The following is a 27500-nucleotide window of genomic DNA, read 5'->3' on the forward strand; positions in this document are numbered from 1 at the left end:
GGTGGAAGGCTGAGGTATCTACCATAGGAAAGAAAATGGGGGTAATTTAGGGATGGAGGACCAGAGGCCAACTTACTGAATTAGGTAGGACATACACCTAGGTCTCAATTTCTTCTTCTAGCCCATATTCCTATCCCAAAATGTCCCTTGTTGATATATCCTACTCCCTGTCTCAGAGACAGTTGTATAGAATGGAGGGTGGGGGGTGCTGCTGGTGGTTCAATGTTTAGAGAGCCAGTCCTAGAGTTGGGAGGTCCTGGATGCAAATTTGGCCTCAGACACTTCCTAGCTGTGAGACCCTGGGCAAGTCACTACACCCCCATTGCCTAGCCCTTACTGCTCTTCTACCTTGGAACCAATACTTAGTATTGATTCTAAGACAGAAGGTAAGGGTTAAAAAAAGTGGAATGGAATGGAACCTGGACCTGAGTCAGAAGTCTGGGTTCAAATCCAACTCTGCCACTTTCTTGGACAAATTCCTTGGGAAATTATTTCATATGTTCCTCACAGTCAGTTTCCTCCTCTGTAAGGAAGGGATTGGTTTAAATGCTGAGTTCCCTCCAAGCTCTGGTACTCCTGCCAGGAATTGGTCTAGAAGCCATTGACAATCCCCTCATTTTACAGCTGAGATGAGGCTGAGTAAACTGAGACTCAAACCGAGTGGGCCTCATCAAAGGTCTGAGGCAAGATCCAAACTCAGGTCTTTCCTATTCCAAGTCCAGACTTCCTTCTTCCACAGCACCTAGCTGACTTCCCCACATCTAGCCTGCTCTGTCCTAAGGTCTCTTCCTCTCTGACAGTCCATGACATGGGTTTTATGGCCCCTCCTAGCTCTGGCCTAATCCGGGGGGCCCACATTAATTTACCAGACACTCTTCTTCCATTTTCTTTTCGGATTCCTGTCTCTATTCTTATCATTCCAAATGCCTTCCCTAAATGGCCTCCCCTCTCTGGCCTTCTTCACCCACGCATGTCCCAGGTGATTCCCCATTTTCCCTTCCCCCAATCTTGACCTCAAACCACCCTATCTTCAAAACACTCTTGGCTGCCCCACCTCCTCGTTCTGCCAGAGTACAAGGGTCCCAGGTCACCTCAGGAGCTTCAGCAGCAACCTCCTATCGAGTCCCACTGCAGACGGCAAAAGAATGCACACTCTCCCATGGCAGAAGGCACCCTAGCTGTCATCTCTAACTGTGACAGTTGCATCACTCTCTCTCCGAGGCTCAGTGGCCCCCTCTGTAAAGGGAATGGGTAGGAGGTGCTCCGTGATCCCACGATCTGTAAGACAAACGGGCTGTCCTGGCCCTTCCAGTTCGGAAAAGAAGCTTCATTCCATGAGCCCGGGACCTGGCTGGGGAGCAATGGGATAGGATGACATGGATCCTCTTAGAGTAGGAGGGAAGGTAGGTGGCAACATGGGAGTAAAAGATGAAACTGAGAGGAAAACAGGTTCAGAGTCCAAACACAAGAGAGACGTGGAGAAGAGCTCTATTTATACTGAGAAAATTCTGAGATGGAAAAGAGGAGACGCGGAAGTGGCTACCAAAATGGCTGCAGTCTCCGGTCCATAGCCTTGGATGCAGGGATCCCACAGCTCCGAGACGTGTGGCTTGAGAACATCAAAGAGGAAAGGGCTGAGCTGGGCAGAAAGATCTCTCGTAGCTCTTGCAATAGCCACAAGCTGGGCGTGGGAATGACTGGGCCAATGTGGCACAGCAATAGAATGACTCTCAAAGAAATGATGAGAGGAAGAGTTTAGGGAGACTTTGGGAGACCTGTGGGGTCGGCATCCCTAAAATGAAGGGAACTCTGGGTTCCCATGGCCTTGGACTCACCCTGGGAGGACCTACCCCAAAAGGAAAGTCTTGGACGCCTTCCCTCCACTATCTTTGTCGTCGAGTCGTTTTTCAATCCTATCTGACTCTTTGGGACCCCATTTGGGGTTTTCTTGGCAAAGATATTAGAGTGGTTTGCCATTTCCTTTGACAGTCAGGGTGAAATGACTTGCCCAAGGTCTCACAGCTAGTAATTATCTGAGGCTGGATTTGAACTAAGGTCTTCCTGACTCTGAGCCTGGGGCCCCCTAGCTGCCCTCTAAGATGTGCTTCATATTCAGGGTGTCGCTACAACGCAGCTCACAGAATTCCTTATTTGGGTATCAAGTATTGGGCAACTATTGATTTTGTCCAGCACAAAACCAGAGAAGATTAAAAAGACTCAGGTCTTCATTTGAGTCTTCATTAGCCTGTTTCCCTCATGATGCTCCCCAGGAAGGGACAGGCCTCATTTAGGACTACTGAATGGGCAGACAGTCATCGTAGTGGACCTGCCCGGCATTTGCCACTTTGGCCCTTCGGCCAATGAATCCTCCTGCAGCTGCTCAGGGAAGAATGACTGCAGAGAAAAGCCCATCGAGGGCTCCGAGACACCCAGACAAGCCCCTGGTTCTGCCCCTGGAGGTGGGGAGAGAAATCCCTTCGTTTCCCCTTGGTGAAAGTCCAGGAGGGAGAAAGCGAAGAGGCTCAAAGCCCCCAAAGCCTCAGTTTCTCAACCATCGAGGCCAGCCAAGACGGCTCGATTGCCTTGTAGTTCCTCCTGCCTCAGTGGCCAAATATAGCCAAAGCAATTTCCCAGTGAGGCCCCAGCAAAGCATATGACCACCAGTAAGAGGCCAAAGGCCCAGATCTGACGGCGCAGGCTTTGGAAAGCTGATCAAATCCTTCTTAGCATTGCTCCAAGAAAGGGCCGACCAACCCTGCTCAGAGGGGCTCCTGGGACTTCCTCCACTCTCTGTGCTCGGGGAGACCTTGGGCCAGTCCCTCCTCCCCGACCCCTGGGGCTCTTGGTGCCCTCCTGGGAGGGAAGGGCCAGGGGGGCAGCCCTAGAGGTCTCCCCCATCTGAGTGCTCTGATCGGGGGCCAGGAGCAGGGGAGGCCCTCCCCACCCCCAGCCCTCTGGCACAGACTCCTGAAAGCTCACAAACCCCCAGGCCCAGCGTTTGGCTCAGGCCGGCTCTGCCCCAGCCCCTGGCGGTGCTCCTGCCTCCTGCCTGCGGACCCTCTGCTGAGGCTGCACTTTGGGCTGGGTTGGGCCCCAAGGCGGCGGCCCTTCCTTTCCTGCTGGTGTTAATCCCTCCAAACAAAGTCAAACATTAGCCGGGGATCCAGATTAAGGCTTATATAAGCCCCCTTGGGGGGCAGACAAACAGCCTCGCCTGGAAGAGGTTAGAAGAAGCAGGAGCAGCTGGCTCAGCCAGGCAGACCCTGGCAAGGAGCAGCCGGCTGCCTGCCTGCCGCAGGTGAGCAGAGAAGGGGCGCCCCTTCCTGTCGGGCTCCCCCACCCCGCCTCTGAGAGGAGCCGAGCCTGCCCAGCCTTCACTTCTCTCCCAGATCCCTGCACTGACGCCCAGAAGGGACCTCGGGGCCTCTCAGGCCCGCCCTGCCGCTTTACAGAAGAGGAAACTGAGGCACAGAAAGGTCGCCTTCCTGCCCAGCTCCCCCAGGGAGAGAGCAGGCGAGCCAGGAGACAACGCTTCTCTTTCCCTGCGGCCCCGGCCCCCTCCCTGCCATGCCTGGCCTGTGAGCCCGTCCCTCGGGCAAGTCCCCGGCGCCATGACCTTCTCGGAGCTTCTGGAGCGGGTGGGCAGCATGGGGCCCTTCCAAGTCCTGCACGTGCTGCTCCTGTCCATCCCCATCCTCTTCATGGCCAGCCACAACCTGCTGCAGATATTCACGGCCGCCACGCCAGCCCACCATTGCCTGCCGGCCCCCAACACGTCCTCCGCCCTGCCCGTGGGGCCCCACGGGGAGCCCGACCGCTGCCGCAGGTTCAGCCGCCCCCCGCCAGAGGGGCCGCCGGGCCTCTGGAACGCCACCCTCGCCAACGGGACGTGGGGCCCCACGGAGCCCTGCCTGGACGGCTGGGTCTACGACCGCGCCACGTTCAGCTCCACCATCGTGACCGAGGTAAGAGTCGCTCCCTCCCCGCCCGCGCCTCCTAGCACCGGAGCCATGAGTCTTTGCAGGGGGTCCCTCCGGACTCCCACAACCACCCTGTGCCAGGAGGGCGCCCACTGTGCAGGCCACACAAGTGAGGCTCACCCGGGCTCAGGGCTTCTCACTTCGGTCTGCCCCATGCCAAGTCCAAACGTCGTGGTGACCCTGTTTCCCTCAGGAGGGAAAAGAATAAAGAATTGTACCCAGAGGGGTGAGATCATCTCTGTTTTACAGGCAGGGAAACTGAGTCTCTAAGACGGGATCATCGGTTTGTCCAGCCATAGCCCCATCCCTGCAGTCGGGTTTCTGATCTGGATGAGATGATGCCCGACCACTAAATTCCCTTCCAATGTGGACACGTCTGAGATTCTAAGTTGTCAAGACTTGAATCCGGCTCCCCTCCCTCCCACCTCAATGGAAGGATAGTTAGTTGGTAGAAGAGCCTTTGTCAGGAAGTCAGGAAGACCTTGGTTCGAATCCTACCTCAGACACTCACTAGTTCTGTGTCCCTGGGGACGTCTCTTCCCTCTCTGGACCTCCTCGGCTAAAGGAAGGGCTTCCATCAAATCATGTCTCTCTGGTCCTTTCAAGCTCTCAGACTCTTTCCTTGATGCCTCCCTCTGTCTCTCCACTCTGCAAAGGGGCCCAAGTCCCCTCCTGTTCCCCTCTTCTTCTCCCCCCCATCCCCCTAATCCAATCAAGCTGAAGTGCCCGTGGAGTCCAAAACTCTCTCACTGCACGTAGGAGGAAACTCGGAATGGAAGGACAAACACTGCCTCCGGAGGCCCAGGGTCTAGGTTCAAATCCTGCCTCTTTCATAAGCATATGTCTGGGCAAGTCTCTATTTCTCTGAGCAAAATGAGAGGGTCAGACTGGAAGGCTGCTGAGGCTCCTTCTAGTTCCCCATCCAGGAGTCTAGAAAAGCCAGCCCAGCTCTCCTGTCACTACATGGGGCTGCTAAAATCTGGGGCTCCCTCTGACTCCTCTTCCAGCCCGAGGCAGGCAGCCCATCCTTGGTTCCTGTCCCAAAGAACTAGGTCAAGCCTGATGGGCCTCTTCCCCCTTCCCAAATTCCCCCCAGCAGCCCAAGGGCCCTGGGCTACTCTGCTGCCTGAGGAGAACCCTTTCCCCTCTCTGCAGAAAGGGTCTTGGACTACCCCCTGGCTGCTGGTTCGAATCCCTCCCCAGCTCTGTCGGGCCCCAGGAAGCTGGAGCTCCCCCTCCTCCTCCCCAGGCTCAGCCCCATCTCTCAGCTTCCCTGGCCTAGTTAGGAGCAAAGCCCGGCTCCCCCTTGGGTCAGCTGACGCACTCTTGGCATTTTTCAGCAGGAACTTAGAGAAAAGCAGAAAGACAAGCTCTGAGGGGACGACTTTAGAGCCCCAAAGGCCTCGCCCCACCTCCAGGGAAGCATCGATCTCAGAGCTGGGAGGGACCTGAGGGGGCACCAAGTCCAGCTTGTCACTTTACCAATGGAGAATCGAACCCTGAATCCTAGGGCTTCCCCACTCCATAAGCGGCATCCTTCCCCCACCACGCACTGCCCGTGCCCCAGCCTGAGCCCCCTGCGGAAGCTGGCCTTGGGATCCAGGGGGGCTAGTCAGACGGGGCTCCAACCCCCTCGATTTCTAAAATGGGGAAACTGAGGCTCAGGGGAGGGGGAAAGAACCTGCCCAAGATCCTTAGGCAGAGCCCCCAAGGCACTGGCCCTGGAGCTCCCAAGAGATGGAACTTCTATCCCTTCTCTGGTCCTTCCAAGATGGCGGGACACGACCCATCGTTTTACCTGCTAGTCATCAGTTTTGTCCTCCAAGAACCCTTGAACCCCGCTCCCCCCGCCCCGGACGGATGTGGGCACAAGGGGCGTAAAGCCCATCCTGAGAACGTGGGAGCTTTCTGGTGGGGAGGAGACGGGCTCCATCCAGCCTGGAGATTCTTCCCTCCTAGTCCAGAGCTCATGAGTCTGGTTTCATCACTACTGGGAGCTTCCCAGGGAGGAAAGTCCCTCCATCTCAGTGGAAGTCTTTAGACTTAGAGAGCTGCCTGAGACCCAGGGAGGGTCGAGCTCCTGCCCAGGGTGCCAGAGCCGGGTCCCGGCTCCAACGGGAGCTCCTTCTGAGTGGGGCCCGTTTTCTTCTCTCCTTTGTATCCCTAGGGAGTCCCTCCTTCACAGAAGGTGCTTAATAAATGTTTGTTGATCGATCCCAAGCAGGAGGCAGCCTTTTATCCCCCATACAGTAGAACACAGACTCCTTTTGTGGGCACGGATTGCTTTGGCTGATGTCTTTGTACCCCCAAATTCCAGCATAGAGCCTGGTACATAATAGGTGCATAATCAGTGCTCATGGATCCATGGCTTACCACCCCTGAAGGGGGTTTTTAAACCCTCCCCTTCCCTCTTACAGACAATTCAAAGTATGAGTTCCAAGGCAGTAAAGTCTAGGCAATGGGGTTCACCCATTGGGACTTGCCCAGGGCTACATAACTAGGAAGTGTCTGAGGTCAAATTTGAACCCAGGACCTCCCATCTCTTGGCCTGATCCACCTAGCTGCCTGCCCCACTGAATTATTATTGAAAGATCACTTGATTCAGCTCTACTACTAAATTGCTGTGTGCCCCTGGGCAGATCCCTTCCTCTCTTAGCCTCAGTTTCCCCATCTATACAATGACAATTTGGAGATTCTTTCCACATCAAATTCACTCGGACAGTAAGTGTAGATGGACTCCAAAAGAAAACATGAGTGCAAGGCTGGACACATTCAGAGGCTCTTGGGTTGTGTTGGGTCAATCATTTTATTAAACCAGAAAGATCAGAAACCAGGAGTAAGGGGGAGGGGAGGGGAGGGGAGGCAAGAACAGGAGAGGAAAGGAGGTGAAGAAAGAGAGAGACAGAGAGAAGGGGAGAGAGAGACAGAGAGACAGAGACTGACAGACAGACAGAGACAGAGAGACAGAGACAGAGAGAGAAAGAGAGAAAGAAAGGGAGGGAGAGACAGAGAGAGAGACAGAGACAGACAGAGAGAGAGAGAGAGACAGACAGACAGACAGACAGACAGACAGAGACAGAGAGAGAAAGAGAGAAAGAGGGAGGGAGAGACAGAGAGAGAGACAGACAGAGACAGACAGAGAGAGAGACAGACAGACAGACAGAGACAGAGAGAGAAAGAGAGGGAGGGAGAGACAGAGAGAGAGAGACAGACAGAGAGAGAGACAGACAGACAGACAGAGACAGAGAGAGAAAGAGAGAAAGAAAGGGAGGGAGAGACAGAGAGAGAGACAAACAGAGAGAGAGACAGACAGACAGACAGAGACAGAGAGAGAAAGAGAGAAAGAAAGGGAGGGAGAGACAGAGAGACAGAGAAAGAGAGACAGACAGACAGACAGACAGAGACAGACAGAGAGAGAGACAGAGACAAAGAGAGAAAGAGAGGGAGGGAGAGAATCAGAGACAGAGACAGAAAGAAAGAGAGGGAGGGAGAGACAGAGAGACAGAGAAAGAGAGACAGACAGAGAGACAGACAGACAGACAGAGAGAGAAAGAGAGAAAGAGAGGGAGGGAGAGGGGGGGGAAAGAGGAGAAGAGGAAGGGGGGGAGAGGGAGACAGAGACAGAGACAGAGACAGAGACAGAGACAGAGACAGAGAGAGAAAGGAGGAGGAGGGGGAAGGGGAGGGGGAGAAGGAGAGGGAGGGTGCCCAGAGCTGTGCCTAGGTATGGGGTGAGTGGGACCATTCCAGAAGCTTTTGCCTCCAGCTGTAAATGTCAATTCACCTCAACTGACCACTTGTTAATTCCCTCTTCTGAGGGCGTGGCTATGTGGCTCAGTGGACTGAGAGCCTGGCTTGGAAATGTGAAGTCCAGATTTTCAAATCTGGCCTCAGCTGCTTCCTAGCTGAGTGACCCTGGGCAAGTCCTTTCACCCCCATGGCCCAGCCCTTACCGCTCTTCTGCCTAGTCTAAGACTGAAGGTGAGGGAGTTTGGTTTGCTTTAAAAAGACCCCGAGGAGGGAGGTATTGAGTATTCCCGCCCTTTGCTGGTTGCCTGCGATACCAGACCAAGGAGGAAGGCATCCCTGCCCTCAGGGAGCTTCCCTTCGGAGAGGCCTGAGCTGGGAAGTCAGCATTAGCCTTTGAGCCTTAGTTCCCTCCCTTGTGAAATGGGGCTAATGAGAGCACCTTCTTCCGGGGTTGTGGGAAGCTCAGACGGCCATTGCTGGCTCTTGGGCTGCCCCGTTATAGGGATTTGGGATTCCTACTTGCACGTCCATTGGCCAGGAGGCCGATTCCCCTGGGGCTTCGCTCGGGGGTTGGTGGGTCACCAAACCCTGTCGGAGGCCCTTCTCTGCCCGGCCCTGGGCTCAGTGCTGCCAGTTCAGGAAAGCCCAAAGCCGGCCTTCCGCCCTCGAGCTGCGCCCAGCCTGATGATGGAAGCCCCACCGAGCTTCTATGGAGGCCAAAGTGGGGGCCATCTCCAAGGGCAGGCACGAGGGTGGGGCCAGGAGAGGCGCCTCCCAGGAGCGGGTTCGAGCTGAGTCTAGAGGGAAGGGGAGGCGGAAGGGAGCGTGTCTGGGTCCCCCAGCGTGTGCTTGTCCATCGGAGGGAAATCAGGAGCAGGCCGAGCCGGAGAGCTGGCCAAGCAGCCCTGTAGAAGCCCCGGCCCAAGCCCCCGTTGGCCTGGTGGCCACCTCATCCGGCCTCTCTAGTCAGAGGCCCCCGTGACCTCGGGCTCTCTGTCGTGCAGTGGGATCTGGTGTGCGACTTCCGGCAGATGAAGGAGGTGGCCCAGTCCTTGTACATGGCGGGCGTGCTGATCGGCGGGATTGTGTTCGGGAGCTTGTCGGACAGGTGATGGGGGGGGGGGGGCGCCCCCGCTTCAGGTCTTCTCTCTCCCGCCCCAACCACAGAGCTTTCCCTCTAGCCACGCTCTCGACCCCCAGAAAGTCTAGTCCAGGCAATGAGCGCCGCGGCTCCCGCCGACCAAAGACGGCCAGCTGAGGCTCCGGCCTGAGGAAGTGCCCGAGAATCATTCATTAACCCAAAGGTCTCACTGCAAACCGCCTCGACAGGGCAATTACCCGCAGGATGAAGTCCCCGGAGGCCGTGTAATGGCCCGGGGTGGGGGGGTGGGGGCGGAGGGGGCGTCTTTCCCGGGGACGGCGGAAGGAACGAGGCGTCTCAGCACAGTCTTGGGGTCTCGTCTCTCTCCGGGCGGCAGGTTTGGCCGGAGGCCCATCCTCACCCTGTCCTACCTGCTGCTGGCTGTCAGCGGCACGTGCTCGGCCTTCTCACCCAACTTCCTGACCTACTCCAGCTTCCGCTTCTTGACGGGCTGCAGCCTCTCCGGCATCATTCTCAGCACCATGATCTTGTGTGAGCGCCCCCGCCCGCCAGTGCACGTGGGGGAAGGGGGCGCCTTGGGGCTAAGAAGGGGTGGTCCTCCCTCTAATCCCCCACCCATGGGAGCTCCAATCCAGCTCAGGAGCAGGAAAACCCTGCAGGGGTGAGGATTTCCCTCCTCACCTTCCCCAGCTTCTCAAGTCATGGAAAGTCTTTGGTGTGAAAGGATCTGAGTTCGAATCTTTTCTCTCTTGGCCTGGGAGACTTGAGGCAGTTGGTTTGGTTGAGAGGGAAAGAGCTGCAGGTCCGAATTTAGACAAGAGCTGACAGACGGGTCCTGGGGGTCCCTGAGTCCAACCCCTTCATTTCTCCAGAATCGGAGGCCCCAGGGAGGTGAAAGTAAGGTAGGGTGGCAAAGGTGGGTTTTGAACCCATGACCCAAAAGCCTCATTCAGCCTCACTCTGTGGATTGGCTCTTGGATCACTGATAACTTCTCACTGCCTGTGTGACCCCAGAGCACATCTCTGGCACAGCCTCTCCTCCCTGGGGGTAGCTGGCCTGCCCACTCTACACCCTCTGGTTCTAGGTGCCCACAAGGCTACAGTGGGTGTGGAGCCCCTGCCCCACCCCAGTCACAAAGCTGTGCCAGGCCCAGGCAGACAGCCCAGGCCCAGGGCTAGCAAGAGGGTGGCTGAGCCGGTGCCCACCTGTCACCCATCCATCCCCAGGCGTCGAATGGGTACCCACCCGCATCCGAGCCATTCAGTCCATGTTCACCGGCTACTGCTACACCTTCGGTCAGTTCATTCTTCCCGGCTTGGCCTACAGTGTCACCGAGTGGCGATGGCTACAGTTCATCGTGTCCTTCCCATACTACGTCTTCTTCCTCTCCTCCTGGTATGTGCCCCCGCCAGCCCCTGCCCCTCGGAGCCACCCGCCCTCCCCTCTGAGGGGGCCCAAGTCCCTTCCTCTCCCCTCTGGAGGGTTTTAGAAGGAAGCCCCCACCTCCAGAGCTCCCAGCCTCCCTCTCCTTCCTCATCCCCCTGGAGCCTCCAGAGCTCCTGGCCTCCCTCTCCTTCCTCATTCCCCTGGAGCCTCCAGAGCTCCTGGCCTCCCTCTCCTTCCTCATCCCCCTGGAGCCTCCAGAGCTCCTGGCCTCCCTCTCCTTCCTCATTCCCCTGGAGCCTCCAGAGCTCCTGGCCTCCCTCTCCTTCCTCATTCCCCTGGAGCCTCCAGAGCTCCCGGCCTCCCTCTCCTTCCTCATCCCCCTGGAGCCTCCAGAGCTCCTGGCCTCCCTCTCCTTCCTCATCCCCCTGGAGCCTCCAGAGCTCCTGGCCTCCCTCTCCTTCCTCATCCCCCTGGAGCCTCCAGAGCTCCCGGCCTCCCTCTCCTTCCTCATTCCCCTGGAGCCTCCAGAGCTCCCGGCCTCCCTCTCCTTCCTCATCCCCCTGGAGCCTCCAGAGCTCCCGGCCTCCCTCTCCTTCCTCATCCCCCTGGAGCCTCCAGAGCTCCTGGCCTCCCTCTCCTTCCTCATTCCCCTGGAGCCTCCAGAGCTCCTGGCCTCCCTCTCCTTCCTCATTCCCCTGGAGCCTCCAGAGCTCCTGGCCTCCCTCTCCTTCCTCATCCCCGGCCCTGGGCCGGGAGGGAGGGGCGAGGTCCAGCCTTCCTGTACCCTCTACATCGGCTGGTACTCCAAAGAGAAGGAGTCTGGGAGGGGACCCTGGCAGGGGACTATTTCAGATTCCTGATGATTGAGGAGATAATGAACGAGATGCTGGGGGGGGGGGGAGCCTGCCCCCAGGGCAACCTCTGACTGGTCTACACCTGGAGCCAAGGGTCCTGAGTTAGAATTCTACCTCCAACACCTATTAGCTGCAAGATCTTAGTCAAGTTGCCCCTCTGTGAGCCTCAGTTTCTTCATGCCTAGAATAGAGCAAATATTCCCAGCCAGACCCACCCCATGGGATTAGCAGAGCCCTCCAGAACCCAAAAATGGCCCCAGATATCATTATTGCTGTTGCTACTTCTTAGTCTTTACAGGAATTAATCTGGCCTTGTGGAGGGTGGGGGGAGAAGCCAGAGCCCACGGAGGTTGCCCTGGCAGCCGAGGTGTGACGCAGGACTGGGAAGCTTACAGCAGTCCTAGGACCCGAAGTCCCCCAAAGCTGGCATTCCAGGCCCCCCACTGGGCTGCCCCAGAAGCCCCACCCCCATTTCCCATGTCTGGGGGGGGCAGGAGAGATGTCCCCCCTTCTGGCGGTGGGGGCTTGGGCCCCAGCGAGAGGGACACCTGGGCGGGGAGAGGCGCCCCCAGCCCGCCCTTCCCCCCTTGGGCAGAGGGAGGGCTCGGCCCCCCGGCTCACCCCACATTCCGAGGAGGCTGCGCTGGGCCAGCGCCTGCCCACCTGCCTCACATACCAGGCGCTCCACAGCCTCAGGGGGCCTGCTAGAAGGACAACATGGCCCCCGGCCCAGGGCTGCTCTTGGAAGTTGAAGAATGGAAAGGCAGCTCCCAGGGGCACCGAGCAGCGGGAGGGGGGACCCTGGCCAAGGTCGAAGGGTACAAGAACCGCAGGGCGGCAGCAGCTCGTGTGTCCTCCCTCCCCCCAGTACACCCCCCCTTGGTCCTGGGGCAGCAGCGGCTCCTCCCCTCCCCCCCAGTACACCCCCCCTTGGTCCTGGGGCAGCAGCAGCTCCTCCCCTCCCCCCATACACCCCCCCTTGGTCCTGGGGCAGCAGCGGCTCCTCCCCTCCCCCCCAGTACACCCCCCCTTGGTCCTGGGGCAGCAGCGGCTCCTCCCCTCCCCCCCAGTACACCCCCCCTTGGTCCTGGGGCAGCAGCGGCTCCTCCCCTCCCCCCATACACCCCCCCTTGGTCCTGGGGCAGCAGCGGCTCCTCCCCTCCCCCCATACACCCTCCCTTGGTCCTGGGGCAGCAGCGGCTCCTCCCCTCCCCCCATACACCCCCCCTTGGTCCTGGGGCAGCAGCGGCTCCTCCCCTCCCCCCATACACCCTCCCTTGGTCCTGGGGCAGCAGCGGCTCCTCCCCTCCCCCCATACACCCCCCCTGGTCCTGGGACAGCAGCGGCTCCTCCCCTCCCCCCCAGTACACCCCCCCTTGGTCCTGGGGCAGCAGCGGCTCCTCCCCTCCCCCCATACACCCTCCCTTGGTCCTGGGGCAGCAGCGGCTCCTCCCCTCCCCCCATACACCCCCCCTGGTCCTGGGACAGCAGTGGCTCGTGTTTCCTCCCTCCCCCCAGTACATCCCCCCTTGGTCCTGGGGCAGCAGCGGCTCCTCCCCTCCCCCCATACACCCCCCCCTTGGTCCTGGGGCAGCAGACAGGAGTTCGAGGCCTTGCTGGACGTAGAAGGGAAGCTAGTGACCATCCACGCCAACCCCACACCTCCCAGTTTTACAGATGAGGAAACTGAAGTCCAGAGAAGGAAAGGGCCTCACCCCAAGAACCCCCAGCAAGTCAGTGGCAGAGCAGGATTAGAACCCAGGTCCCCAGATTCCCAGTCCTGTGCTCTTTCCCACCCAGGTGGGTGGCCGAGTCTGTCCGGTGGCTGGTCCTGTCCGGGAAATCCTCGAAGGCCCTGAAGGAGCTCCAGAAGGTGGCGGCCTTCAACGGCAGGAAGGAGGAGGGAGACAAGCTCAGCTTGGAGGTAGAGGGGAGACGAGGCCCTTGGGCGCGGCCCCATGATTGGGGGGCTGGGATAGCGGGGGGAGCCTTGGACTTCCTGTCCCCCGCCCGCCATGCCTGGCCACAAATGCTAACGCCTAGCTCGGTAGGCCCGTGAGCGGGCCGAGAAAGGGGCTCCTGCGGCGCTCTGCGCTGGCTGGACCCGTCTGGCCGGCCTCGGGTCCCTTCTGGGCCCGCAGGAAAGGCAAGGCGTCCGTTGGCTCAAGAGAGCAGGCCTGGGAGCCCAGAAAGCGCCCTCCGTGCCCCTGCGAGTCGGCAGCGGCCGCGGCAGGAAGAAGCCTGAAGAGCTGCGTCCGAGCATCCTTTGTCAGGAGCCGAGCGGCCTCCCCGGGGCCCCGGGCCTGGCCAAGCCCGCCACCCGCCTCTGGAAGGCAAAGCAGCTCAGTCAGCCGCCAGGAAGGGCCCGCTGAGCCTCGGCTGCGCACAGGAGACCCTGGCTGGGGTCTGGGAGAGCAGCAGAGTGCGGACCAGGAGACGCCAACGGAAAGTTCCCGGGGGATTAGCGCCCACCAAGGGTGGCCAAAGGGCAGAGCCTCCACCTGAGCGGGGTCTAATCTGACGGACACCCAAGCAAGAGCCGTCTCCGAGGCAGCCTGGACAAGGGGTCGAGGGGCCTGGCCTCCGCTCACGGACCTCCGATGAGGGGAAATCCGGCCCTCCGGAGGGAAGGAACTCGGCTCTGGTACAGCTCTGCACATCAGGAAGCGAGCTTTATCTCCTGAGATTCTTGAGGGAAGTGGACAGAATTGGAGGAGCTCAAGGAAGCCTTCCTGGAAGAAGTGGCCTTTAGGGCAGCCTTGAACGCATCAGGAGAAATTCAATACAACAGAAGGAAGAAGGCGACACTCTGTAGGCACGGGGAATAGCACTAGCAAAGGCTTAGAGGTGGGAAAGTGTATGGCAAGCGTGTTCAAGAAGGAGGGAGCCAAGGAGGGAAAGATGATGGAAGTCCTTGACCATCTCTAAACTCTACTTGCAGACACTCGGGATGCAGGGAAACGTCTTCAGCGGGTCACTGTGGTCTCCGCTCTCCCAACCATGGAGCCAAGTCATCTGGCTGAGCCCCAGAGAGAGCTCACACTCAGAGGGTTGGGGAGGCCCATTCTGGAAGGGACCATGTCCAGTGTAGCCCACAGGCCCATTCCACAGGGCTGCTCTTCCTCCTAAGGGGAGAGAGGCCGGGCAAAGGGTCCGAGCAGGGCGCTGATGGTCCAGGTTCTAGGATAGAGCCCGGGGAAGGGGGTGCTGAGTTCTCTTCTTCTCCCCGTACCGCTTCCCTTTCGTAGTGTTCCTCTTCCTTCCTCGCACCCTGTCTCCATCCCCATCGTCACCGTCATCCCGGGCATCCATCCCACTTTGATGCTCAGGAGGGGCCTGGGATTGGCTGTGGCTTCAGCCATCTTTTAAGCGTTCTTGGACCTCTCAGCCACATTGGAACAACCTTTGCAAAGGCTGATGGGAGTATCCCCATGTTAAAGATGAGGCAGCCGAGGCAGAGAGGCCCCCTGGGTTACCCACCATGCCCTGTGCCTGCCCAAAGAAAAGGCTCATTCAGCCCATGGCAGGTCCTTCCCCAACCTTCTGGAGAGCTCAGTCCCGAGAATCAGGGTCGCCCCCGACGAGACGGGAGTGCGAGGAAGAGAGCCGCGCGTTCGGGAGTCCTACATCCTGGCAGGCGGGGATGGACGCCCATTAGAAGGGCATCTTGGCAGCCTCCATCACAGTGGCTCGCAGGGGTCTAGAGAGTAGGATTTCCCAAGCACGCACACAAGCACACACACACACATGCACGCACACGAGCACACACGTGCACACACACATGCACGTACACACACACACACACTCCCTTTGGGGCAGGGGAGAAGAAAGGAATCTGCTCTTGCCCAGTGGGGTCGGTGACCCGCGGTCACTAACCAGGCTCATGGCCCCTCTTCATGCCCAGGAACTGAAGCTCAACCTTCACAAGGAGATAACGCAGGGCAAGTCGTCTTACAGCATGGCCCACCTCTTCCGAGAGCCCATCCTGCGCCGGATATCCTGCTGCATCTGTCTCATTTGGTGAGCTGGGCCTCATCTGCCTATTGGGGGCCCCCCAAAATGCTGCTGTTCCGGCAGTATCCCTCACTCCCCAGTAACACCTCGGGGGGCTCTCCGTGCCTTCCTTGTGGCGCGCCTCCCACTTAGCGAAGCCCCGAGAGCATCTCTCTCTGCTTCCTTTCTCTCTCCCCAAAGAGCCTTCCGTCCCCTGCAAGCACTCAGGCTAACAGAACATTAACTACAGGACAGATTTGATGTAGCCCAATAAAAGCGAGCGACAGATCCACTTCCAAGAAAGCTCTTCCCCCCGTCCTGAGGGCACCAAGCACGGCAGCGCTCCTTGGTGGCTCTCCCCTTCCTGGGGGCCTTGTGCCATCTGTCGGGACCAGGTTCCTGTTGTGAGGCTCTCGCTTCCCCTCGCTGCTCAAGGCATGGAGTTTCCTGACATTCAGGGCTCCCTCCAGCTCCAGCATCCCCTTTTCCCTGGAGGCCCGTAGGCTCCCTCCTATACCCCGGCTCCAAAGTCGGCCACTGCTTCTCCCCAGAGCTCCTTCTACCCCTGTCTCTGTCCCAGAGAGCTAAGAAATCCTCCCCATGGAAGGGAACAGCAGGGTCTGCCCTCACCCGGATAATCCACGAGTTCTCCCAGACTCAGTTTCCCTCATTCACAAAATGGGGATAATAACAGTAGCTGCTTTCCTGGATCTCTGGGAGGATCAGATGAAATGACGTCATCAGGGGACGCTGTAATGATTCTATTTCATCAAGATTCTCTTTGACTCCGGGGTGACAGAAGCAGGGACCTCCCTGGCGATGTTCACAATAAAAGCAGGGCCAGCTTTACAGAGTCTTTTCACCCCTAGTGAGGTAGGGAGCCTGTTTTTATAGATGGGGAAACTGAGGCTCCAAGGTTACATGATTAGTGGACGGTAAAGCAACGAGGAAGTGGGATGGTCAGGATTTGAACCCAAGTCACCTAGCTTTCCATATCCAAAGGCTGCCACGCTTCCCACTGGCTGCAGTGAGCCAGACTAGATCTCCCTGCCCAGGTTTGCCACCGGATTTGCCTACTACAGCCTGGCCATGGGCGTGGAGGACTTTGGTGTGAACATCTACGTGCTTCAGATCATTTTTGGCGGCGTTGACGTTCCGGCCAAGTTCATCTCGGTCCTCTGCCTGAGCTATGTGGGCCGCCGCATCACCCAGGCTGCCTGCCTCCTTTTAGCAGGCACCGCCATCCTCGCCAACATCTTTGTGCCCTCAGGTGAGAGCTTGGGGACCTGAGGGATGGATGGCTGAATCCCAGGGGCTAGACTAGTCCCAAATGTAGTGCAACTAACCCTCCTTTGAAGGAGGGTAGTGATTTATCCAAGGTCACACAGCTAGGATTAGCAGCTGCTTCCTCTGACTCCTGACCAAGCATTTCTAGCATTCAGGGCAACCAGACAGCCCAGTGGATAGAGAGCTGGAACTACAGATGGGAGGTGCTGGGTTCAAATCTGATCTCGGACACTTCCTAGCTGCATGACCCTGGGCAAAAGTCACTTACCTATTTGCCTCAGTTTCCTCATCTGTCAAATGGAGAGGGAAACAGCAAACCATTCCAGTCTCTTTGCCAAGAACCCCAAATGGGGCCCTGAAGAGTCAGACCCTACTAAACGACAACACTGATAGCAGCACACCCAGGAAATCAGGAAAGTAACAATAATTTATCTTGTGTGTGTTGATCCCAGCCTGTGATTTCATCCTTGAAGGGAGCCACCAATGTCAAAACTCCTTCTATAGGTACAGACTAGTATCTTGGCAGGAGCTTAGAGTCTTAGAACATTGTCTGAGGCCCTGAGTAGTGACTTACCCAGGGTCACACAGTCAGTAGATGGTCAGAGGAAGGACTTGAACTCTGGCCCTTCTGACTCCAAGGGCAGCCCTTTAATCACTAAGCTTCCTCTTATTTAAAAACATTAATAATAATACATTTATATGGCACTTTAAGGTTTGCAAGACACTTAGCTTACATTCTCATATTTGAGTCCTTCAGTGATTGAGGTAGGTACTCAGAGTATTATGCCCATTTTACAGATAAGAAAACAGAGACTTGGAGGAGGGGATGTGATTCACCCAGTGGCACACAACTGGTATGTGTGAGAGGCAGGATTAAAACCCAGGACTCTCCTCCTTGCTGCTAAAGAAATATGAGAGTTATCAGCACCCTCTACATTCCAACAGCCTTGCTCAGAGCCTCAGCCTCCCTACTTTGTTCTTTGTATCCAAGATCTTTTGTTCTTTCCTCAAGGGAGGATTTGTCCCTGACCCCTCTTGCTATTCTCTCCCTCAATCAGAGGATGCTAGGGGTCACAGGGACCTGGGAAAACAGAGGGTCAGAGTTGGGATCCTGGTCAAGATTTGACATTTAACTCTATGACTTGAGGAAAATCTTTCCTTCTTTCTCTCTGCCTTCATTTCCTTGGCTACAAAATAAGATTACCCTAGGGCCATGTTGGTGAACCTATGGCACAAGTGCCAGGGAGGGCTTCATCCCTCCCCCTCTCCACACATGCCTGAGGACATTTCTCCCATCACCCATCCCTCTGCCAGCAGCCCAATGGGAGTAAGGGAGTGGCTCACATGCAGCGTGAGGCACTTGCATGTTTGGGTACTCAGTCTCTAAAAGGTTCGCCATCACTGCCCTGGGTTATACAAAATGTTCTCTTTTTCCCCACTCCATTTATTTAACTTTCAGTCCATGTTCTCAAAATGTACTCCTAGAGGAATGGTTAGTAGACACTGGGCGAAGAGTCAAGCAGCCAGTCAGTTCACTAGTATGGCTTACTAGGTGCTAAGTGCTGGCAATACAGGTGCAAAGAGAAAGTGCAAGGACATGCCTGTCCTTAGAGCATGACGTTCTAATAGAGGAATCAACCCAGAAAAGGAAGGGGGCAGCGGGCCTAGGAAGAGGGAGAAAGGGTTAAACGCTCCCAAAAGACGGGAGTAGGCAGGCCCCTTCATTGGAATTCAGAACACGCGCTGTGTTCTTAGAACCTCGGACCAGCCTATGTCTGGAATGTCCTGGGAGTTCCTTTGTCCAGAGTCTGATCCTCGTCCCCCAAACATGTCCCATCTCTTCTGTGAGCCCCCTGACTCCTGGCCCTAAGGCCCCACTGTGTCCTTCCTCCCCAGACATGCAGATGGTGAGGACCAGCCTTGCTGTCTTTGGAAAGGGATGTCTCTCCAGCTCCTATAACTGCCTCTTCTTGTACACCAGTGAGCTGTATCCCACAATAATCCGGTAAGAGCCCGGGCCCTGGGCTAAGCCACCCCCAAAGCTCACCCCCTTCCACCTTGTTCCCCTGCTCCTTCCAAGGTCCTTCTCCTTTGGGAGGATCTTCCAGTAGGGCAGCCTTGGGGACTTAGCCCCAACATGGCCCCTCTTCCTTCTGGGGAAATGAAAAAGGATGCTCTCCCATGAGGCATACCCTCTCTCCCCCATCCCCCCCCCCCCCGTCTCTGTCTCTCTCTCTGTCTCTGTCTGTCTGTCTCTCTCTCTTTGTGTCTCTCTCTGTCTCTGTCTCTCTGTCTCTCTCTGTCTCTGTCTCTCTCTCTTTGTGTCTCTCTCTGTCTCTGTCTCTCTGTCTGTCTGTCTCTCTCTGTGTCTGTCTCTCTGTCTCTGTCTCTCCCCCCTCTGTCTCTGTCTCTCTCTCTTTGTGTCTCTCTCTGTCTCTGTCTGTCTGTCTCTCTCTCTGCCTCTCTCTCTGTCTCTGTCTCTCTGTCTGTCTGTCTCTCTCTGTGTCTGTCTCTCTGTCTCTCTCTCTTTGTGTCTCTCTCTGTCTCTGTCTCTCTGTCTGTCTCTCTCTGTCTCTGTCTCTCTCTCTTTGTGTCTCTCTCTGTCTCTGTCTCTCTGTCTGTCTGTCTCTCTCTGTGTCTGTCTCTCTGTCTCTGTCTCTCCCCCCTCTGTCTCTGTCTCTCTCTCTTTGTGTCTCTCTCTGTCTCTGTCTCTCTGTCTCTCTCTGTGTCTGTCTCTCTATCTCTGTCTCTCTGTCTGTCTGTCTCTCTCTGTGTCTGTCTCTCTGTCTCTCTCTCTTTGTGTCTCTCTCTGTCTCTGTCTCTCTGTCTGTCTCTCTCTGTCTCTGACTCTCTCTCTTTGTGTCTCTCTCTGTCTCTGTCTCTCTGTCTGTCTGTCTCTCTCTGTGTCTGTCTCTCTGTCTCTGTCTCTCCCCCCTCTGTCTCTGTCTCTCTCTCTTTGTGTCTCTCTCTGTCTCTGTCTGTCTGTCTCTCTCTCTGCCTCTCTCTCTGTCTCTGTCTCTCTGTCTGTCTGTCTCTCTCTGTGTCTGTCTCTCTGTCTCTCTCTCTTTGTGTCTCTCTCTGTCTCTGTCTCTCTGTCTGTCTCTCTCTTTGTGTCTCTCTCTGTCTCTGTCTCTCTGTCTGTCTGTCTCTCTCTGTGTCTGTCTCTCTGTCTCTGTCTCTCCCCCCTCTGTCTCTGTCTCTCTCTGTGTCTCTCTCTGTCTCTGTCTCTCTGTCTGTCTGTCTCTCTCTGTGTCTGTCTCTCTATCTCTGTCTATCCCCCCCTCTCTGTCTCTATCTCTGTCTCTCTCTGTCTCTCCCCTCTCTGTCTCTCTCTCTCTCTCCTTCTCTCTCTCTCTCTTTCTCTCTGTCTCTGTCTCTCTGTCTGTCTCTCTCTGTCTCTGTCTCTCTCTCTTTGTGTCTCTCTCTGTCTCTGTCTCTCTGTCTGTCTGTCTCTCTCTGTGTCTGTCTCTCTGTCTCTGTCTCTCCCCCCTCTGTCTCTGTCTCTCTCTGTGTCTCTCTCCGTCTCTGTCTCTCTGTCTGTCTGTCTCTCTCTGTGTCTGTCTCTCTATCTCTGTCTCTCCCCCCCTCTCTGTCTCTATCTCTGTCTCTCTCTGTCTCTCCCCTCTCTGTCTCTCTCTCTCTCTCCTTCTCTCTCTCTCTCTTTCTCTCTGTCTCTGTCTCTCTCTGTCTTTGTGTGTGTCTCTCTGTCTCTCTCCCTCTGTCTCTCTCTCTCTCTCTCTCTTTCTCTGTCTCTCTCTGTCTGTCTCTCTCTGTCTTTGTGTGTGTCTCTCTGTCTCTCTGTCTCTCTCCCTCTGTCTCTCTCTCCCTCCCTCCCCCCCTCTCTCTCCCAGACACTAGTCTTTCACCTGCTCAGATAACTCATTATCTCCCCAGAAAGGACTCCCCAAGTGCCAGGGCCTGGGCAGAGAGAAGGCCCAAAGGGCATAAGGGACGGGAGCCTTGCGGAGCCCCTGGGCTGACCCATTCTCCATCCTCTGTCCTCCAGCCAACGAGGAATGGGCCTGGGGAACCTGTGTACCCGAGTGGGCAGCATGATCGCCCCCCTGGTGAAGGTCACGGGCGAAGTGATGCCCTTCATCCCTGCCATCATCTATGGGGTCATTCCCCTTCTGGGGGGAGCCGCCGCCTTCTTCTTGCCAGAGACCCTCAACACGGCCCTTCCAGAGACAATAGAAGACGTGCGACACGGGTCAGCCAACGTTCCTCCCCTCCAGCCCCCCCCCGACATCCAGAGGGGATCCCAGTCCTCTTCCGGGCCCCTGCTTTGGGTTGGACAGAGCAGACTCATTCTCAAGGACCGGCTGCCTAAGCAGCTCTGCCCTAGCCCTAGTTGAGGCAGGGGGATAGCCATGGGATGTCCAGACGCCTGTAGCCGTCCCGGGCCCTCCCCCAAGAGAGCCGAGCAGCGGCGCTGTCCCCCCTCGCCCCCTCCTTGGCCTCCCCTGTACCCCCGCTCGCTCAGGTGTCTGCCTCGTGCAGTAGCACTGATGGGGCTCAGAATGGGCTCGGGATGGGGGTGGAGGGGAGGAGGGAGATGAAGCAGCCCCGGGCTTGCATGGGTCTCAATGGGAGATGCTGTGAGAGGGATTCTGAGCTTGTGCTTTCTCTGCCCCCCCAAATTCCGAGGAGAAAGCCCAAGGAGGAGACAGAGGTCCAGACTATCCCTCTGCAGTCCTGCGAACCTGGGAAGGAGACCAGCTGAGAGGACGACGGCCAGAGCCACCTGATGGAGGCCCTGTTTCCCCTGGCCTCGCCAAGGACCGTCCTCCACCCGAGAAGCAGCCCCGGCCCCGGCTCCTTTCGCACCCTGAGCCCCTGCCCCCAGCACCCTGGGCCCTTTGGACAGAGCCCCAGGGCCTCCAAGTGCCTGAGACCCTTTCCAGGGACTGGACAAAGCGAAGCAGGAATCCCCCACCCCATCCGGGGCTCTCTCTGTCTCTCTCTGACCATCTGTCTCACACACACAGGCACACACCCCGATCATCCAGGCCAGTTAATAGAATGAGCCCTCCAAGGACCTCCGTTCGAATCCCGGTTTTGCCAGGCTACCCGTGTGACCTTGGGCAAATCAGGCCTCAGTTTCCTCATCCGTCGAATGAAGGGTTGGAGTAGATGACCTCTCAGGCCCTTCCAGATCTCTATCTGTGACCCTGTGACCCCTCCAAGATATGGACGAGGAAAAGAAGGTCCAGAGTGACCAGTGAGAACCACGAACCAATGCTGAGATTCGAATCCAAGTCCTCCGGCTCCAAGTGCAGCCTCCTTACCACACTGCCAGTTCCCCCTGGGCCAGACTGCCAAAACAGCCAGTCAGGCCCCTTGTCCCCCGTCCCCCCAACTCTGAATCATCTCATCTGATTCTGTCTGGCCTGGCCCTGCCCCTGGGGTCCTGCCTCCCTCCCCAGGGCATCCACAGGGCCTGGGCTGGGCTACGGAGGGTGCCGGATGAGTGTGTGTGTGTGGAGGGCGGGAGAGGGAGAGAGACGAGCCTGGAAGAGCCCCCGAGCAAGCACAGGCTCCCCGCTTCACTTTTCACCCAAGAGAGCACCCAAGGAATGGGCACAGGGAGGGGGGTCTCCTGAAATGACCAGGCCCCTGGGGCCAGGGACGCCAGATCTTTAGAGCTGAGTCCACATCCCACGAGCAACGGAAGCTCGAGTGGACGTGACAAAAGTGAGTGTTTTTTCTCAAATAAAAAATCCAACAAATTCCAGATGAATCAGATCATTGCAAGAGTTAAAACCAGAGAAGGTCAAAGCCAGAACCACAGGCTCCCAGGTGTAGAGCCGGACAACCTCTTCATTGGGCAGATGGGGAAACTGAGGCTCAAAAAATGAAATGACTTACCCAAAACTACTTGGGGTGCAAGCATGAGAGACTAGATTTGTGCATGGGTTCTGGTCACAGAGCCAATCAACCAACAAGCACTTCTTGTTCACCACATGCCAGGGACACTAAGGACTATGGAAACCAAGTACAAGGCATGACACGATCCTGACTCACTCTGGGTTTACCTTCTTTTAAAAAAAAATCCGTACCTTCTGTCTTAGAATCGATACTAACTATTGGTTGTCGGGGGGATTAAGTGACTTGTCCAGGGTCACCCAGCTAGGAAGTGCCTGAGGCCACCTTTGAACCCAGGACCTCCTGTGCCCAGGCCTGGTTCTCTAGCCACTTAGCTGCCAGGGTAGAATGGACAGAAGGGAGAAGCGGAGGCAGAGAGGCCCATAAGGAGGCCGTGTCCGTCCTCTTGGCCCCTCTGAGTCCCCTTGAGTGTTAGACCTACTCTCTCTCCCATGTTGCCGTGGTGAAGCTGGGAGAGTGCCATGCTCTGGCCTCAGACGGTCCCTTGGTTCCCTTGGACGAGGGAGATGGTGCCAAAGAGGACTGGTCACTGCGCCAGGAAGAGCTGCCCACTTCCAACAGCGACTTCCGATCTCTTGCTCTCTTTCCTTGTCGCGGAGCACGTGGCTTGGGCCTCCGCCAACTCTCCTTTAGACTGGGAGCAGAGAGGAAGAAGAGAACGGGGTGCATAGGACGACTATTTATTCCCCCCACAAAAGAAACGCTTGCACACAAAAGGCTCTTAGATCATCGCTCCTATTATGACCTGACGTTGGGAAATGCCTTGGCTGAGCCCACCGGCCTGGGGCACCCATCCGCTCCTGTCCCCTGCCCATTCAGGGGGTTCAGACCATCTGCGCCCCAACCTCTGGTGATAGGGAGCGCTCTAATCTCATGACACCCCCAAGCCACAGACAGCAAATAGAGTGCTGGTCTCCGTGTCAGGAAGACCCAGCTTCTCATCCTGCCTCTGAAAGGTGCTAGACGTGCTGCCAAGGACAGGCCATTGAACCTCCCTGTGCCTCAGTTTCCTCTTCCATAAAATGGGTACAATCGTAGCATCTCTCGCCGAGTTAGTTTGAGAATCAAAAGAAGAAATAATATATGTGCCCATATGCATACATGTATAAATAGTATTCACAACCTTCTTGTTAATATGTGATAATATGATTATATGAATATTATTAAATAGTGTAGTAAAGGCACTTCAGACATCAACTGGCTTAGAGAAAGGCTTTTGGGCAGACCAGAGAGCCTCGTTGGAGACCCCTAGGCACGTGCGCCATTGCTGCTTCTGCCTGCCAGGAAGGCCAAACCCATGGCCTCTCCTCTTTCAAGAAAAGAATCTGCTCAATCTCTCAGCGCGTCCTAACAGCTGAGGCAGCCATCCCTGGGCGAGAGCAGCTTGGCTGTAGGAAACTCTCTATGCCAAGCTGTTCGGGTGATAATGAAAAGCAGTCCCAGTCGCCGGGTGCCCCAGGACGACAAGATCTCCTCCTGCTTCTTCTGAACTCTCTCCAACGATGGTCGCCAAAGCCAGGAAAGCTGTGGGAAATGAATCACACCCTCAGAATGAGCCAATGAACCCCTTGGGCTAGCACAGAGCTGTTCCTTCCAACTTCTGGCCAGGGTTCACTGGGTACCTGCTGTGGACCAGTCCAGATGTGGGTACTGCCTGGGGATGCCAAATAAATAAATAAATAAATGATCCTTCCAGCTCCAGTGATCTGAGAAGAGTTTGAAACATGATAGAGTTGTAGGGGTAAATAGGGGTTATGAAGGAATATATTATATTAGTGGTCGCCAGGGATTTAAATTCGATCCCGATGAAATAATCAAATCAGTTTGGGATTTTATGGTGGTTTAATTACAATAGAAGGAAAAATTAAGAAGAAAGAGAAGAGGGAAAGGGTATAAGATTTTCTCCAGCCTGGCTTAAGTCAAGGGGAGTTCAGAGGCCTCAGCCAAGGGGCCTTCTCAGAAGATTAAATCTAACTTGGCTTCCAGCCACGAGGCCTCCTCCAAGATGAAGGGCCTCCTTGGAGGATAGTGCCTTCAGCAGGTCAAGGAAAGGAAGAGTCAGCCTTCTCACTCACCAAGGTCCTTCAAGAAAACCACCTCACCTAAACCACACTACAGAGTTCCTCCCAGTGACCTCCACTGCCAAAGTCCACCAAAGCTGTGAGCACGCCAAACACCGCCAAAAGCTCCCAATGCTGTCGAGAGCAAGCTCTCACAGGAAGTGATGCAAATATATAGGCAGTTATTTACATCACTTCCTGTGTCTCACATGTACCAATGGTGGCTTAAGCTTGGCTTAGGACAGCCCAGGGGGTCAGTCAGTTGTTTCTGATTTGTCACTTGCTAACACATGCCGGTCATAGGCCATCCTCCCCTACAGTTAATTCTTAAGTGGGGGTGTAGACATTCCTGGTTGCTAGAATTCTAAAGACTAAGCAGGGTGGAGTAAATCTAAAATTCACAGAGTTAAAATCACACTGGATTCAGAGTCAGAAGACCAAGATTCAAACCCTCATTCTACAACTTAATACCTGTATGGCCTTGGTCAAGTCATGGCATTCATTCCATTCATTCCATTCATTTCACCATTTCCTATGTGTTAGACATCCCCAAAAGTGCCTGCCTTCCAGAAGATTACATTATATTGGGGAAAATCACATACACACGCATGAGTCAGTACCAAAAAAATGCAAAACAAATGCAAAGGGATGGCAGGAAAGGTCAATAGGTGGCCATTGAATTGAACTTTTGTAAAACTGGAGATTTGAACCCCAGACTTCAATCCCCAGAAGCTCTTGGTAGTTCCCAGAATTCCCTATAATCTCTCCTGAGTGTGAGATCCCAAATTATTATTTAAGGGGACTCTCCGCCTACTTCAGGCTCTTTCTTCTTCCACTTCTAAGCACACGCGGCTCTCTACCTGGCAGGCAAGATGTAGTAAGTGAATTGTGAATGGGCTAGTGCTCTAGGCACATGCTTTTCTTATTTTGTATTTTCTTATTTCCTTGATTTCTAATAATCTTAATAAACCTCATAAATATAATACTTTTCGTAGAGAAACTAAATTAACTGTTACACTTTGTAGGAAGTTAGGAATTCTAATAGGTAAAAGTGGAGAATATCCTAGGAATAAGATAGAGCCTTGCTAAAGGCATGAGAGACAGAGGTAAATAATCACAAAGAGGAACAGCAAAGTGGACAGTATGGCTGGACTGGAGCAGTCGGTTCATGTATTTGAAGTAGGGTGATGTATAATACAGGAGGGGGAGTCACATTAAAAGGTGCTTTAAATGCCAAACAGAAGAATTTGCATTTGCCCCCAGAAGCAACAAGGCCACTGGAGCTTTTTGAGTATGCTTAGATAAGGTCAGGCAGAAGTTGGGAAGTGAGAAAGATTGACAGTTATAGTGAGTTCTATTTTGGATAGGTTGAGTTTAAGATACCTGTGGGACATCCAGTACAAGACATCCATAAAGCAATTGGTGATACAGTTGTAAAGATTAAAAATTAGGGAAACTGAGGCAGGTAGAAATTAGTTTCTCTCTGCAAGGAGTATTATATTTTTATGAGGTTTATTAAAGGTTAAGGATTAAAGAAAATACAGAATAAGAAAGCACATGCCTAGGCCAGAGAGGCCTAGACAGGATAACCTCACATCATGGAAGAGATGCATCTGCTCCAAAACGGAAGTCCAAAAGAGCCCGAGCCTATTCACAACCAGGTTTAAATACCCCATCTTGCTCTCAGCCCAGGTGAGAATTCAGTGATATTACAAAGCATTCTGGAGCAAGGAATTCTGGGGATTGAAGTCCTGGATTCGAGTCTATTTTTTACACAGTATAAGAGCTCTGAGAGAGGTTAGAGATAGATATTTAGATTTGGGAACTATCTGCATAGAGATAACATTTAAAACAATGGAAGCTGATGAAAGCCCCAAGAGAAGGTGGAAGGAAAGAAGAGAACACAGACACAGGAATAGAATACAGATAATATCCAGCAATGGAACCTGAGAAAGGGTGCTCAAACAACTACAAGAAAAAAAAGTGTCACAAAAAACGGAAAAAGAATCCAAGAGAAAAAGATGATCAAGGTCAGATCCTTCAGAGATGTCAAGTTGAATGAAACTTGAGAAAAAGCCATCGAGTCTGGCAATTAAGAGATCATTGATGACTTTGGAGACAGCAGCTTCAGTTAAATGTTAACACTAGTTTGCAAAAGGATTGAGAAGTAAAGGGACAGAAAGTAGAGACTACAACTGTAGATGGCTTTTCCTAGGAATTTGCCTAAGAAAGGGAAGAGATAGAGAATGACTATTTAAGATGATGAGATAGTCAAATGAAGATTTTTCAAAGACTAATGAGAACCTGGGCACATTTAGAGGCAATGAGGAAGAAATCAGTAGATAGCTAAAAAAGGGAATGAGATAATGGGTACAGATTAACGTCTTTGAACCTTGGTTTCCTCCTCTATAAAATGAGGCTACATTAGCAATTCTCTACATTTCTTTCCATTCTAAAGCCTACCTTCCTATGAGTGACTGACTTACATCTCTCTAAATTCATCAGTATCTGTGTCTTCCTATAATAACCTATGGGTCTGTACTTCACTGACCTTCAAAACTCCAAGCTATCCAGGGATAGGAGAATGTGTATGAAAAGGGCCCATGGTGTGTTCTGTTTACAAGTCAGGGAGGCCAAAGATCAGTGGATTTCCCTCCACCCTCCACACTCTTTCCCCAGATGACTGGAAAACATTCAGAAGAAGGTAGCCAGGATGGTGAAAGGTCCTGAGTCCATGTCATATGAGGATCAGTTGAAGGAAATGGATATCTTTAGGCTGGAGCAGAAAAGCTGTCTTTAAACATATGAAGAATGTATGAAGAAGGAGATTTGTTCTGTTCATCCCCAAAGGACCGAATCAGGAGCAACAGAAGTCTCGTGGAGGCAAATTTAGGCTGGATGTCAGGACAAACTTGCTACCAATTTAAGATGCACAAAGAAAGAATAGGCTGCCAAAGGATATCTTGGGTAACCTCTCACTGGAGGTCTTAGAGCATGACCACTTGTCAGCAGTGTTACAGTATGGATTCCATCAGATATGGTTGTATTAGCTAACCGGTGAGATCTCTTTCAAATGCTATAATTCTATAAATGTTGTAAGTGCTGAAGCTAAGCCAAAACAGTAAGCTTCTTCAGGGAATCAAAGGGACATACAGGAGAACGGGAAGATATTCTAGGTCCAGTCTACAGTGTGGAATAGCC

General features: G+C 54.7%; 1 protein-coding gene across 3 annotated transcripts; it reads left to right on the plus strand.

Moving 5' to 3' along the window:
- Positions 1 to 3211: 3211 nt before the first annotated feature.
- Positions 3212 to 22087, plus strand: SLC22A8 (solute carrier family 22 member 8). Of its 3 annotated transcripts, XM_056801581.1 has the most exons (11): positions 3212 to 3298; positions 3390 to 3965; positions 8735 to 8838; positions 9209 to 9363; positions 10060 to 10228; positions 12874 to 12997; positions 14978 to 15093; positions 16122 to 16336; positions 18250 to 18358; positions 20360 to 20563; positions 21004 to 22087. In XM_056801581.1, exons 2-11 carry the CDS (start codon positions 3612 to 3614, stop codon positions 21074 to 21076), a joined length of 1623 nt encoding a protein of 540 aa, XP_056657559.1. In that variant the 5' UTR covers positions 3212 to 3298; positions 3390 to 3611; the 3' UTR covers positions 21077 to 22087. The 3 variants fall into 3 exon arrangements, with proteins under 3 accessions (XP_056657559.1, XP_056657557.1, XP_056657558.1); XM_056801580.1 differs by lacking the exon at positions 3212 to 3298 and having other exon boundaries at positions 3471 to 3965; positions 21001 to 22087; XM_056801579.1 differs by having other exon boundaries at positions 3255 to 3965; positions 20360 to 22087.
- Positions 22088 to 27500: the final 5413 nt, after the last annotated feature.

Source organism: Monodelphis domestica, chromosome 6, assembly GCF_027887165.1.
Source record: "Monodelphis domestica isolate mMonDom1 chromosome 6, mMonDom1.pri, whole genome shotgun sequence".
NCBI classification, from domain to species: domain Eukaryota; kingdom Metazoa; phylum Chordata; class Mammalia; order Didelphimorphia; family Didelphidae; genus Monodelphis; species Monodelphis domestica.